We start from the raw sequence: 15,000 nt of genomic DNA, 5'->3' as shown, positions 1-15,000 counted from the left end.
GTCTATTCCCCTATTTTCTGCTTGTACTATTATATTAATTTCCTTAAAAGTTCAACCGCCACTTTTTTTTTTATCAAGACGTTTCTGAAAATTCAATTTCTTATTCCTCTCTTTTCCTGCATTCCTCCCAAAATACAGCAAGGAACATTTGTTTTTAAATCTTTGACATTTGAAACATCAACACATGTAAATTTGTCTCGTTTCAGGGCTATGTTGAACTTTGCTGTGATAATAATTGTTTGATAGCTTATCACACTACTTGCTGGAAAAAGCTAAAGGACTCTCAGTATCGTGGAAAAACTAATCAGGTAAGAAATATTCAAATTTAATTTCTCTTTCCTTTTTCATTTATCTGTTGTTGAAAGCAAGAGGGCAGGAAATCAAATCTAATACTCCGCAACGCTAGATCTAATGCTGCTCCTGTAGCCCAAATACAGTTTCTGGTGACAAGGAAGACCAAGGGTAGAATTTTCACTACCAAGGTGGGTAGCTCGAGTCGGGAAATTTCCCTACTTGGCAAACCCACTTTGGTTTAAAGTGCTCAATTAGACCAAATTTTCGCTCTGGGGAGACTGCAGGTCAGACCAGTTTGTCCCAGAAGCAGATCGTAAGGGGCCAAGGGATTGTGCCAGTACTGAGGCAGGCTGATAAGAAGGCCTGCCTCTGTTCTCTAGGACTTCACCCCAGTTGTTTTAGAAGCTGCTAGGTTCTCTAGCCCTCACCATTCAACCCCCACCTACTCCATGCCAAGTCATGCCCCTTCATACCCTCATGCTACTTCCATAGCCAATCTCCCAGTATCCACCATGGGCAGACCTCAGGAGCCCTGTGGAAATGGATGAAATCTCATTAATACACTTAATAGTGAAAAAAAACCTCCCATTCAAGAAACCCAATCAAAGCTTTTAAACCTCCTGCAGTGGTTAATCTGTTATAAAAGCAACCATATATATCTATTCCATAGCCACATCAAAGACAGCTAACTCCTTAATATCTTCTTTTAAACTGTCAATCAAACTGTGAACTCAGAGACCCCTGCAAGTGCTTTGTGTTTTGAGACTCAGCCAAGCATTCATATTAACATCCCTTAGGAAATGTCAACAAAAAACTCTCTTGAAATTGTGGAACAGGTAGTTGTGTTTTTTTTCTAACCTATACCAGATGGCCTGTCAATCAAAGCAGTCCAGTAGACTTTTTTTAAACTCTCACTGACAGCTTGAGCCTATTTTTTTTCAAGTTTAAAAAGAAGGGAATTTTAAAACATTTCATATCATGGCACTTAAACAGATCTTAGCTGCCCTTCAAGAGCGTGTACATTTATTCCATCAATTTGTGACTCCCATAGTGAATTAAGGTCCTTGGAAAACCCAAAATGGGGTCCGTTTGAACACAGCACTAAGTTCAATTGGCCCTGTTGAGTTTGGGTTTCCCGCCTGTGTGAATCATGCCTTGGCCCCCTTCCCCCACCAGCAAAAATAGGATCTGTCGGAAATGGAGGCGGGACTTCTGCATCCAGGTCCCACTGCCATTTTTAAAGGACTGTGGAGTTCTTCCTGACTGCAAAAATCTGGCCCAAGTTTTATTTTGCATTTGTTTTGATATATTTCATATTAAAATAACTTAAGTTAATTTATTTTTATATATTTCAGGATTTCTGTTTAATGAAATGTATGAGCAGTGATTGTAAAGGTCTTATCATAAAATGTGTGATTCACAATGCTTCAGGAAGCACACAGACTGAGGTAAGAACCTACAAGACTGTTAGGTATGTTAGACTGTTAAAGGGATGTGTAGCATTAGTGAACTTAGAACACTCCCCTCATGCATGCCTAGTTTCACATTTTGATTCTTACACAGGATGTGGGTTCCTCTTCCGAATAGAGGCTAGCAAGCTAGGCGAACTTTTCAGCAAGTTCCGATCCAAACTAAACCCAGCATTATAGCTGGAAATCAGTCTGTTACTGGTTCCTGCCAGATTTTGTGTTTGATCCCTAGGTATCCCCAGGGTACTTGATATTTAGGAAGGATAGGCAAAGAGGAAAAGGAGGTGGGGTGGCCTTGTTAGTTAAGGATGAAATCAGTGCAATAGTGAGAGAGGATATTGGCTTAGAAAATCTAGATGTAGAATCAGTCTGGGTGGAACTAAGAAGCAACAAGGGGTGGAAAAAACATTAGTGGGAGTTGTCTATAGGCCTCTAAACAGCAGTGGTAAGGTAGGGGACAGCATTAAACTGGAAATTAGAGATGCATGTAACAAGGGTGCTACAATAATCATGGGTGACTTTAATCTACATATAGACTGGGCAAACCAAATTAGCAATAACACTGTGATGGATGAATTCCTGGAGTGTGTACGAGATGGTTTTTTTTTAGACCAGTACTTCAACGAACCAGCTAGGGAATAGGCTATTCTAGATTTGGTATTGTGCACTGAGAAGGGTTAATTAATAATCTTGTTGTGTGCGGTCCTTTAAGGGAACAGTGACCATAACATCATAGATTTCTCCATTAGGATGGAAAGCCGAAGTAGTCCGATCCGAAACTAGGCTGCTAAATTTAAACAAAGAAAACTACGAAGATATGAGGCGTGCGTTGGCTAAGATAGATTGGAGAACTTCATTAAAAGATATGACAGTGGATAGTCAGTGACTAATATTTAAGGAATGAATGTATGCATTGCAACAGTTATACATTCCTTTCTGGTGCAAAAACACAACAGGAAAAGCAGCCCAACCGTGGCTAGCAAAAGAAATTAATGACAGTATTAGATCCAAAGAGGAGTCATATAAAGTTGCTAAAAAAAGTAGCAAACCCGAGGATTGGGAGCAGTTTAGAATTCAGCAAAGGAGGACCAAGAGATCGATTAAGAGGGGAAAAATAGAGTGTGAGAGTAAACTTGCAAGGAACATAAAAGCGGAGTGTTAAAGCTTCTATAAGTATGTAAAAAGAAAAAGACTGGTGAAGACAAGTGTGGGTCCCTTACAGTCCGAAACGCGACAATAATTATGGTGAGCAAGGAAATGGCAGAACAATTAAATAACACTTTAGTTCATCTTCAGGGAGGAAAACACAAATAACTTCCTGGAAATGCTTAGGGAACCATGGGTCTAGTGAGAAGGAGGAATTGAAGGAAATTAGTATTACTGAAAAAAAAAGTGCTGGAAAAATTAATGGAATTGAAAGCCAATAAATCCTCAGGGCCTGATAATCTACACCCAAGGTAGTAAAGGAGGTGGCCATGGAAATAGTTGCATTGGTTGCCATCTTCCAAAATTCTGTAGATTCTGGATCAGTCCGAGCACATTGGAGTGTGGCAAATGTAATCCCATTATTTAAAAAAAAGGAGGGAGGGAGAAAACAGGGAATTACAGACCGGTTAGCCTAACATCAGTAGTAGGGAAAATGCTAGAGTCTATTATAAAGGATGTGATAACAGGACACTTAGAAAATATCAGCTGGATTAGACAAAGTCAACATGGATTTATGAAAGGGAAATCATGTTTGACAAACCGACTGGAGTTTTTTGAGGATGTAACTAGCAGAATAGATAAGGAAGAACCAGTGGATGTGGTGTATTTGTATTTTCAGAAAGCTTTTGATAAAGTCCCACATAAGAGCTTAGTGTGTAAAATTAAAGCACATAGAATTGGGGGTAATATATTGGCATGGATTGAGAATTGGTTAGCAGAGTGTAGGAATAAATGCATCTTTTTTGGAGTGGCAGACAGTGACCAGTGGGGTATCGCAGGGATCAGTGCTTGGGCCCCAGCTATTCACATTATATATCAATGATTTGGATGGGGGAACCAAATGTAATATTTCCAAGTTCGCTGACAACACGAAACTTGGTGGGAATGTGAGTGGTGAGGAGGATGTTAAGAGGCTCCAAAACGATTTAGACAAGTTGAGCAAGTGGGCAAATACATGGCAGATGCAGTATAAGGTGGGTAAGTGTGAAGTTATCCACTTTGGTAGGAAAAACAGAACGGTAGAGTATTATTTAAATGGTGATAGATTGGGAAATATTGATGTACAAAGCGACCTGGGTCTCCTTGTACAGCAATCACTGAAAGCAGGCATGCAGGTGCAGCAAGCAGTTAAGAAGTCAAATAGTATGTTGGCCTTCATTGCAAAAGGACTTGAGTACAGGAACAAGGATGTCTTACTGCAGCTGTACCGGGCCTTGGTGAGACCACACCTGGAGTTTTGTGTGCAGTTTTGGTCTCCTTACCTAAGAAAGGAAAAGCTTGCCGTTGAGCGGGTGCAGCGTGCGTTTACCAGACTGATTCCTGGGATGGCAGGATTGTCATATGAGGAGAGATTGGGTCGACTAGGCCTGTATTCACTGGAGTTTAGAAGAATGAGGGATTATCTCATTGAAATGTATAAAAATTTTGACCGGGCTGGACAGACTGGATGCAGGAATGATGTTTCCTGTGGCTGGAGGGAGTCTAGAACAAGGGGTCACAGTCACAGGATACGTGGTAGGCCATTTAGGACTGAGATGAGGAGAAACTTCTTCTTCACTCTGAGGGTGGTGAACCTGTGAAATTCTCTACCACAGAGGGCTGTGGAGGCCAAGTCACTGAGTATATTTAAGAAGCAAATAGATTTCTAGACTCTAAAGGCATCAAGGGGTATGGGGAGAGCGCAGGAGTATGGTGTTGAGATAAAGGATCAGCCATGATCATATTGAATGGTGGAACAGGCTCAAAGGGCAGAATGACTTACTCCCGCTTCTATTTTCTAAATTTCTGTGTTTAAGTCTGAGTTTTGTCTCTGGCATCTTTTTGGAGCTTTTTGTAATCTGCGTTATTTAGACAATCTCTTTTGCCCAAGGCAATTTTCCTAAATTGCAGAATCTACTTTGGTTTAGAGCTTCTTAATTGTTTCTCTCTTAAATCTCACATGATGTGAAAAGTTGAACTTATTTGCTGTCTCCCTGTTTGCTGTGACTCATCTTCTTGGCACCGTATGTCTATTGTTTTCTCCCTTGTATCTGCATGGCCACATCAACATGTTCTAGGGTTCCACCTGTGGCCTCCATCTAGTCATAATCTATCTCATTCACAAGCACAAAGGGGTTACACATGCATGCACCAACATTGCCTGTAAGATTGTTGCTAATCATAATGACTGTTTGTGCAACATCAAAATCTGGATGAGTTGAAATTTTCTTTAGTTCAACATTAGCAAAACTGAAGCCATTTTTGCCTTATGGCTTTTGTCAAAAGCTACAGGCCTCTAGTGCCAACTCTCCATAACATCCCTGCCTCCATGCTCATGTTCAACCCTGAGATGAGGTTTTTTTTTTATCCCTTATCTGTTTGCTGACAAAATCACTTTATTCTCCCTCTGGTGCACTGGGTGCTTATGCCCCTACCTTTCCCCAGCAATGTTGAATCCTAATTCTCACTTTTACGTTCACAAGATTTGATTTCTCATATGTCCTCCTCCATTAATCCTTAGAAACCTCTGCTGAAGTAGACCTCTTGGATCCAAAACCCCTTCTGCAGAATCTCCCACACCTACTTATCTGCTTGTCCCTGCAGAATCTCCCTGTGACCTAATGAATCAATTTCATGCATCCTCTGATCTTCTCTTGACCTTCCAGTTACTATGAATCATGGTTTCTGGAAAACTCTACTCAAGAGATTGCAAGGCAAATATCATCACAAATCAACTGTGTTTTGATATTCCTTTTCTTCCTGTGAACTTATCTTTCCCTGTGAAGCTTTTTTTTTAGATGTTTCCTTTCTATGAAATGCTATATTCCGATACAGTCTATAATGTGTATAATGGTTGTAGTTGGTGTTTTATCTTGTGTCTTTTTTTAAACTTGTAACTTTTTTTACTTCTAAACATTTTTCTTGCAGTTTGAAATCAAAATTCCAGATCCGTCGCGTCAAATTCCAGCTGTGTAAGTATTTTAAAAGAACAAACTGCATTTGTCTTTTGCTCAATATCATAAATGCATCACATGTGAGAAAACATCTTGAACATTAGAGAAATCTACCAAAAGGACAATTGATGTGGAGGAGTAGTAAAGCCACAGGGCTTGATTGGGAAAGCTAGAGGGCGTGAGCTGAGAGAGTGCGGGAAGGCCAATGGTAGTGGGAATGCATAGAAAGCGAGAAGCAGAGGATGGTAGGGTGCAGCTGGAATATAAGGTTGGAACAGCATGTGGGGAAGAAGTGGCAAAGCCATCAAATTTTGAATTTGAAGCCAAGGTCAGTGAAGCTCAGGATGATGGGCAAAGGAAACTGGCTCTCTGCAAAGGCAACTCAGCTAGTCCCACTTTATCCGCCCTTTCCTTGTAGCCCTGCAAATCTTTTCTCTTCAGGCGCTTATCCAATCCCCCTTTTAAGCCACAATTGAATCTGCCTCTACTGTACTCTCAGGTATTGCATTCCAGATCCTAACTACTTGCTGCATAAAAAATGTTTTCCTCTTGTCACCATTAGTTTTTAAATCAGTGTCCTCTGGTTCTAGAAATATAGGAAATAGGAGCAGAACTAAGTCATTCAGCCCTTCAAGCCTGCTCTGACATTGGATATGATCATGGCTGATCCTCTATCTCAACGCCATACTCCCACTCTCTCCCCATATCCCTTGGTGCTTTCCATCGCCAGGAACAGTTTCTCTCTATCGACTCTTGTCTAAATCCCTCATGATTTTGACCACTTCTAACAAATTTCTCAACCTTCTCTTCCCTAAGGAGAAAAACCCCAGCTTCTCAAATCTATCCACGTTGCTGAAGTCCCTAATCCTTGGAACCATTCTCTTAAATAATTTCTGCACCCTCTGTAAAGCCTTCATAACCTTACTAAAGTGCAGTGCCCAGAATTGAACACACTGCTCCAATTGAGGTCAAACCATAAAGATCTACCATAACATCCTTACTTTTGTACTCAATGCCTCTATTTACAAAGCCCAAGATCCATATGCCTTTTTGCCATTTTCTTCAACAAATTGTGCTCGTATACCTCTCTCTTCCTGCATCCACTTTAGAATTGTACCCATTATTTTGCCTTGCCTTGTTTTTCCTAGCAAATTGCATCACTTCACACTTCTCTGCATCAAGTTTCATCTGCCACGTGTCCACTCATTCCACCAGCCAGCCTATATCACTAATCTCTCCTCACAGTTCACAGTATTTTCAAGTTTTGTATCATCTGCAGATTTTGAAATTGCCCTGCACATCCAAGTCTAGGTCATGAATATCTATCAAGAAAAGCAGTGGTCCAAGTACAGACCCCCGGGGAAATTCACACTATATCTTCCTATAGTCTGAAAAGCAACCATTCATTCCCATTCTTGTTTCCTGTCACTCACTTAACGTCTAATCCATGCTGCCAACTCTGCTTTAATTCCATGGGCTTCAACTTTGCTGGCAAGTCTATTATATGGCACTTTATTAAACGCCATGTCATCATATCAACTGCATTACCCTCATCGACTATTTCTGTTCCCTCATCAAAAAATTCAATCAAGTTAGTTAAATATATGAGCCGGAATTTTCTGCTCCCGTTTGCAGCAGGCGTCAGGGCGGGTGGGGGAAGAGAATTTGGAGGGAGGGACAGAAATTGGTTTCACGCTGACATGAAATCACAGTGGATGGCTTCCGCCGTGGCGGACCGCGAATACCGCTGGAGGCCGGCGTGAAACCAATTTGCATCCCGCTCATGGGATGCAAAGTAAGGCCTGATTGGAATCGTCCTCCCACACCTATTTGCCGTTACGCTGGTGGGTAAACACGCCGGTACAGAACACGTTTGGACAAGCATGACATGCATAAGTTGGGAGTTACCTTTAGGGCCTTGCTCAGATCGCATCCGTGGAGAAGATGATGCTGGAGGCCAACAGCTACTAGACCATTGAGGAACACATACATTGCATGGACTTCACCATGGGCTCGCGTCATCTTCCAGGGACTTCGCCATGGACAGGTAATAACAGCTACCAGACCGTGAAGGAACACATACATTGCATGGTGTGTGGATCCCTCATGCACATGGCTCCACTGTAAAGTAGTTCTCAGAAGGTGGGAGGTCTCCACACAGCAGCTTCGACTTCGCTGAGGATCTTCGTGGATCTTCATGGACTTCGCTGATACTTCGGAACTTCAGGGAATTCGCCATGGGCTCGCGCCATCTTCCAGGGGCTTCGCAATGGGCTCACGCCATCTTCCAGGGGCTTCGCCATGGGCTCGCGCCATCTTCCAGGCACTTCGCCATGGGCTCACGCCATCTTCCAGGGGCTTCGCCATGGGCTCGCGCCATCTTCCAGGGGCTTCGCCATGGGCTTGCACCATCTTCCAGGGACTTCGCCATGGGCTCGCGCCATCTTCCAGGGGCTTCACAATGGGCTCGCGCCATCTTCCAGGGGCTTCGCCATGGGCTCGCGCCATCTTCCAGGCACTTCGCCATGGGCTCGCGCCATCTTCCAGGGGCTTCGCCATGGGCTCACGCCATCTTCCAGGGGCTTCGCCATGGGCTCGCGCCATCTTCCAGGCACTTCACCATGGGCTCGCGCCATCTTCCAGGGGCTTCGCCATGGGCTCGTGCCATCTGCCAGGGGCTTCGCCATGGGCTCGTGCCATCTGCCAGGGACTTCGCCATGGGCTTGCACCATCTTCCAGGGACTTCGCCATGGGCTCGCGCCATCTTCCAGGGGCTTCACCATGGGCACGTGCCATCTGCCAGGGACTTCGCCATGGGCTCGCGCCATCTTCCAGGGGCTTCACCATGGGCTCGCGCCATCTTCCAGGGACTTCGCCATGGGCAGGTAATAATGAGCGATGAAGGAAGAGGGGGGGGAAGAGAGGAAGGTCCAGGTGTGAGTGGAAGAGGAAGTCTGGGGGGTGTGGTGAGATAGTGAGGTGGTGGGGACGGTGTTGGGGGTTGAAGTTTGGAGGTGTGAGGGGTTGAAGTTGTAATGGAGGGGACCAGAATGTCCAGGTGAACATGCAAGGAAGGAGCCTGTGGAATCATTGTGAGCCTCCTGGGGAGTGAACTCAGGATGGACGTGGTAAGATGGAATGGTGATTGTGAGAGGAGACAGAAGGAGCCGGCAGGGTGGGAGGGTGAGAGCGTGTCGGTACCGGTAGAAAGACTGGCGTGAGTGGTTGCTGGGGTTATGGAGGCAGACACAGACCATGAGTGTGGGAAGGTGGTGGTCAGGAAGGTCAGTGTGGATGGGGTGGGATTCTCACCAAGGTAGGTAACGTGCATGTTCACCTGGACATCCTGAAGGAGAAGGATTCAGACTGTAGGTGGGGTGGTGGTGATGCTGGGGGGCCCACTGTGATGGGGGAAAAGACATGGGTGACTTGGGGGAGGAAATTATGGGGGAACTTAACAGAAACTTAACAACTACCATATCACACAAATCGAAAGTGAATGGAGCTTTGTGTTGGACGGGCACAGACGCTGTGTGGGAGTGAAATCGGTGGATGGGCTGCAGAGATGCAGGTCCGCTCAGATGGACAACTGAAAGAGAGCCCCAGCAGGCAGCATTGAAAATGCTCGGGACATTGAGATGAGTGTGACGGAGGAAGGCTCCACATGTGTGGGAGAATGCTTGCACGAGGCTCCAAAAGGCCCTGCCACACACACACACACTTCCTCCAGATTCACCCCAGGTCTGGCTGCATGCAGATGAACTGCTAGTTGGGGTGGGGATGCAGGGGGAGGACTCACAAAGCCCGTAAATGAAGTTGAAATACACCATTGCACATTACTCAGTAAAAGTGAATATATTTTCAGATTATAAAATGACAAAATGTGTTCACCCACGCAACCACTTGTGATTAAACTTTTTTGACTTCTGGCACCCCTGCCCTGACATCTGCCGCAGGGGTGGAGACAACCTGTGCAGTGGTTGGCCATGTTGCCTTTGATGACTTTGGTGTGCATCCTTTGGAGAGCCGAGGCCTGGAGGGCCCTTGCTTGCTTAGGCCGTCCTCCTGTGGGCCATCTGCCCCCTCTGTGGTGACAGTGGATGAGGTTGAGGGGAGTCACAGGCAAAGGGGACATGGAGAGAGCGGACAGCCTCTGAGATTCCTGAGTGGATGATCCAAGAGTGTCCAGCAGCCACTCTTCCTCCCTTTGGGTGCCTGAGGGTCCTGACCTGACTCCTCGAGGAGATGGAGCATCTGAAGGGATGCCGAGGTGCTCCGCTTCCCTCTCGCATTGCCACTGTAGGAACTCGCCCATGGCTACTGCGATGGAGTGCAAGTCTGCGCGCATCTCCATGCTCTCCTAGACCAGGACCTTCCTGATGTCTGCCATCTTTCCCTTGGAGACCTCCATGCATGCACATGAGGGCACCACCTCATCAGAGAGCAGGTGGACGCACTCCTTCGACTTGCATGCCACTCTGTCGAGGGCTTCCAACAGCTCTGCATGATGTTCCCACGCCTTTGCGCCCTATATCCCCCTCCATGATGAGTTGGAAGGCCAAATCCAGAGCCTTGTCATCTGACTCAGACCTCAGACCTTCCCCAGCAATCTTCCAAATGCCGGGGAGCTCACCTGAACCTGCCTCCTCCTGCTGCGGACACTTGTCCGTGCAGTGACCACCAGATTGTAAACCCGAGCCTGCTCTACATCCAGGTTGCAATGAGGTGTGTGTCTCTGCGCTGGTGTAGGGTGTGGGTAAGCGCTGTGACGGGTCTTCCAGGCTGCTTATTTCCAGCTGTTCAATGGAGGAGATGTCCTCTTGTCTGGAGGTGAGGACGTAGATGGAGCTGAGGGACTGGCTGGCTGAGGGTGTTGGTCATTTGGCAGAGCTCCCTGTGAACCAAAGTAGAGATAATTAGTGCATGGCAGCAGAGTCAAAAGCAGGAGAGAGAGCACTCTCAGTTGCGCTGAGAGAGAGGGAACTGCCGTACTATCCTCACTTGGGTGTTCGCTGTCGACCTCACCGCCGTTGAGGGTACAATCCATGCCCTCGCCAGCCAGCGCAATGACATGCTCCTCAAAGTAATGAGCGGCCTAATGTCAGCCACTCCACCCCTCCCACCCCCCAGTCTGGAACCTCTCCCTCCTGTTGTGAGCAAGCTTCTCCTGCATGAACAGAGATGGAGAGAGTGTGAGCAGAGCCATGGACGGGATGAGAACGTGAACCTGCTGGTGATTTGAGGGTGTGTGTAAGAGTTAGTGGTGTTGTCCCTTGAGGTGTGAGATCCCTGTGGGTGTGTGATGGGTTTGGGAGTGTGCGTTGCGAGTGATGAGGTGGGTAACTTACCCTGGTAGAACGGATGAGAGCATTCATCCTCTTCCTGCACTGGATGCCTGCCCTCCTCTCTGTTGGCGCTGACCGCTGCTGCCACCGCCTCTTAGGCCGGAATGGTGACTCTGGTGGACTTCCTGCGGCCAGAGTGGGAGGTAGAGAACTGAGCCTCAGTGGCATCCAGCAAGTGCCCCAATGAGGCGTCACTAAATTTGGGTGCTGCTGTCTTACTGGTTTTCGGGGCCATCTGTTGCCTGGAGCAGTCCTGGCCTGAAGACATGGTGTAGGCTGCGCACTGGTGCACTTTAAATATGACGTCCAGAGCGAGGAAGGGCTGGTGTGGCGGGCAAATCTGAGCCTGCTCGCCAGCGATCCGGCATGTTTCCCATGCGTGTATTATGAATGAGGCGGGACGCGCCGGGAAGCAGATAATGTGGTGCAACAACCCGCCATTGCGGCCTGAGGGAAAATCGTCTTTTTTCACACCTGCTACCACACTTAGTGCAATTCAGAGAAGATTCTGCCCATTGGTGACAGAATTTTACATAAGTCTGAGCTGATGTAGGGAAGAGAATGTTTTAGAAGTTGAGTCTTGATGTGACAAAGAGTTTAATCAATGAAATCAAAGTAGATAAAGGCAAAAAGTATTAGAGACAGAATTACATGGAATGAATAGATATGGATTTGAAGTTCAGCTCTGGGTTAACTTACACAGTGTAGCAAAACCTGATGGAGCAGACAAGGGCTTGGGAGCAAGTATATGGTACCTCAAAGCAGTTTGATTTAAAAATAAAACCAAAATACTGTGGATGCTGGAGATCTGAAATAATAAAGAAAAAAGTGCTGGAACAACTCAGGTCTGGCAGCATCTGTGGAGAGAGAAACAGAGTTAACGCTTCGAGTACGTTATGACTCTTAGCTGAATATTTCCAGCAATTTTTGTTTTGATTTAAAAATAAACCATTTTAGTTAGCTGCTTTTGTGGTAATTGCCAGCTCATTTATTGTGTTTTAGTAAATGGGAAATGTTAATCTGAAGATGCAGTGATTTTCTTTTTCCACAGATGGGTCTTTTGATTGTTTTTTTTCTTGTTGCCACTGGGGACTTTGAATCACTTCTCACACTTTGCTTACCAGATAGCAGTTTTTCCAAAAGTTTAATTTAGTTCAGTTTTTACCTTTATCTCAAGGCTAGGAGAGACACTTCGAAGATCTGAGGAGTTGGGATTTGCTCACGAGAGTGTCTAAGATGGGGGGGGGGGGCAAAATAATCTAGAGTAAGAAGGATAGAAAAGACTCAAAAATGTAACAAATATTTGAATCATCTGCATGCTTAATGCCCTAAAGCCCTTATGGAAATTTTACTTCTTCTTCCCCCTCCATGTACACTTTTTCCCTACTGATTTGTACCAGGTATAGAACTTTATATGGTATAACATGGCAATAGAGCATTTACAAATTCACGTGACAGTGAAAGGTTCAAAAGTGGAGAATAACAACAACTTGTATTTATGTCACACCTTACAGCTATTTATATAATACCTTTACTGTAATAAAATGTATCAAAGAGCATTACAAGGCAAAATTCAACAGGCCAGAATCAGTCATTATTAACCTGCAAAACTGTATCCTATTTTGATCCCTGAATTAGGGTGCTAAGCTTAGATCTGTGTCTTATAAATCGATTCAATATATTCAACTTGTTTTACAAAAGAGAAGTTGGGTATCCTTTTGACCTAATATTTTGTTCTTTTATAGAAAAAATGAACGAAAAGCGGGTGCCCTGGAGGAACCCAGTGAAAGTAATAAGCAGAATGACACTGAGATAGGAAAGGAAGAGAAAAGTGCAGATTCATCTCTACTGACAGGTTTGCCTGCTCTAACGTTAATCATTCTAGTATGGCTATTTTCCTTTCCAGTTCTTAGCCTTGTATTTAAATCCCTTTATGGCTTCACTCTTATCTCCATAGCCAACCCCAGATCAGAGAATTCTGCATTCCTTCATCTCTGGCCTTGTGCATTGCTCACTTTCTTAGCCCTATGATTGATGAGTGTACCTTCAGTTGTCTAAGCCCTAAGCACCCTGAACCTAACTCTCCTCCTTAAGATCTTCCTTAAAATCTATCACTTTGATCACCCTTTCATAATACCCTCTTTGGTTTAGTGTCAGTTTTTTTGTCTGATTATGTTTCTATGAAGTGCCTTAGTACGTTTTATATGTATTTAATATACAACCGGGAAGTTGTTGTTCAGATGGTGGAATGAAGAAAAAAGGGAAGACTTCTATTTATATAGCGCCTTTCAAAACATTAGGGTGCCTCAAACTGCTTTACAACCAATTTAAGTACTTTTGGAGTGCATTCACTGTTCACATGTAGGGAATAGGTTAGGAAAGGGATTTTTGAAGAGAAAAAAGGAACTTACCTTTGTGCTTGCCTTCCTGGAACATATAAAAACAATAAGCAAGAAAAGACTAGCTGGTCAGTCAAGGCTGCCCCACACCCATAGTGCTGGGAGCATAAGGACTAGACATTTCCTAACCTCCATGAAAGCACCTGGCAGAGGCAAAAAAACCCAGAAGAAACCCAGGGCCACTAAGGGAAAGCAAATCTGGAAAATTCTTCTCCTACGCACTGAGATGATCAAAACTGGTCGAGGAGAACTTATTGGCTACATGGTGTATTAAAAGTTTCTTATAAGTTTGCACAGTTTTCAGGAGATAATTTTAATTTTCTCAGCTTAACCTTTGGAACTTCCCCACCCGCCAGTTCCTCCCCACGCACTTTGCACATGATTTTAATAAAATTGGTGCGATATTTTGCATAATCTAAAACTCCAACATATGATGACTTACGTAAATGACAGAAAGACCATGAGTATCTCATGTAAAGGGAGCAATACAATCATGGGGTTATTATGCCACAGAAGGAGGCCATTCAGCCCATCAGGTCCATCGTGGCTCTCTGTAGGCAGTCTAATCAGTACCATTGCCTCAGCTGGAACTCTGAAAATTTAGTTCCCTCAAGTGCCCATCCAGTTTCCTTTTGAAATTATTAATAATCTCTGCTTCCACTGCCTTCATAGGCTGCAAGTTCCAAGTCATTACCACTCGCTGCATAAAAAGGTTCTTCCTCACATTCCCCCCCGCTGCATCTCTTGCCCAATTCTTAAATTGTGTTCCCTTGTCCTCATACAATCAACTAATCAAAACAGCTTTTCTTTGCCTGTCTTACCTAAACCTGTCATAATCATGTACACTTCTATTAGATCTCCCCTCAACTTCCTTTTGCTCCCAGGAGAACAACCTCAGCTTCTCCAACCTAATCTTGTAGCTAAATTTCCTTATCACTGGAACTATTCTGGTAAATCTCTGCATCCTCTGAAGGACCCTCATATCCTTCCTAAAGTGCGGTGACTAGAACTGGGCACACTACACCATTTATGGCCTAACCAGGGATTCAGCATAACTCCTTGCTTTTGGACTCAATACCTTTATTTATGAAGCCCCCAAGATCCCATATGCTTCATTAATTACTCTTGATTTGTTCTGTCACCTTCAAATATCTAACCACATGAACTGCCCCAATCACCTAGGCATGGCTGCCTGGCCCTGGCATTCCTCAACAGTATTTCAGATTCTTAGAGAGCACCTGGCCATTGAGGCATGCTTGCTCATCCTGCAACTACAGCCTCACCAATGGCCACCTTTAGCATGGCGCTGCTGAGCTGCTGGCCTTGTGATTGACTGACAGCTGTTGGGCACGGG

The 15,000-nt window shown here is 44.8% G+C and overlaps 1 protein-coding gene across 8 annotated transcripts in view; it reads left to right on the top strand.

Annotated features, from left to right (window-relative positions):
- The window catches only part of LOC144691685 (E3 ubiquitin-protein ligase DZIP3-like), a 113,258-nt gene that overhangs the window by 45,420 nt on the left and 52,838 nt on the right, over window positions 1–15,000 (top strand). For all 8 annotated transcript variants that reach the window (XM_078560020.1, XM_078560024.1, XM_078560023.1 and 5 more), the window contains exons 8-11: window positions 207–308; window positions 1,650–1,742; window positions 5,877–5,920; window positions 12,993–13,102. In XM_078560020.1, coding sequence (XP_078416146.1) covers window positions 207–308; window positions 1,650–1,742; window positions 5,877–5,920; window positions 12,993–13,102 — 349 coding nt within the window. The remainder of the gene's footprint in view (window positions 1–206; window positions 309–1,649; window positions 1,743–5,876; window positions 5,921–12,992; window positions 13,103–15,000) is intronic.

Source organism: Cetorhinus maximus, chromosome 16 (assembly GCF_964194155.1).
Source record: "Cetorhinus maximus chromosome 16, sCetMax3.hap1.1, whole genome shotgun sequence".
Classification (NCBI taxonomy): Eukaryota; Metazoa; Chordata; class Chondrichthyes; order Lamniformes; family Cetorhinidae; genus Cetorhinus; species Cetorhinus maximus.
Note: the sequence above shows the minus strand (reverse complement) of the source record. Positions and strands in the feature narration are given on the sequence as shown.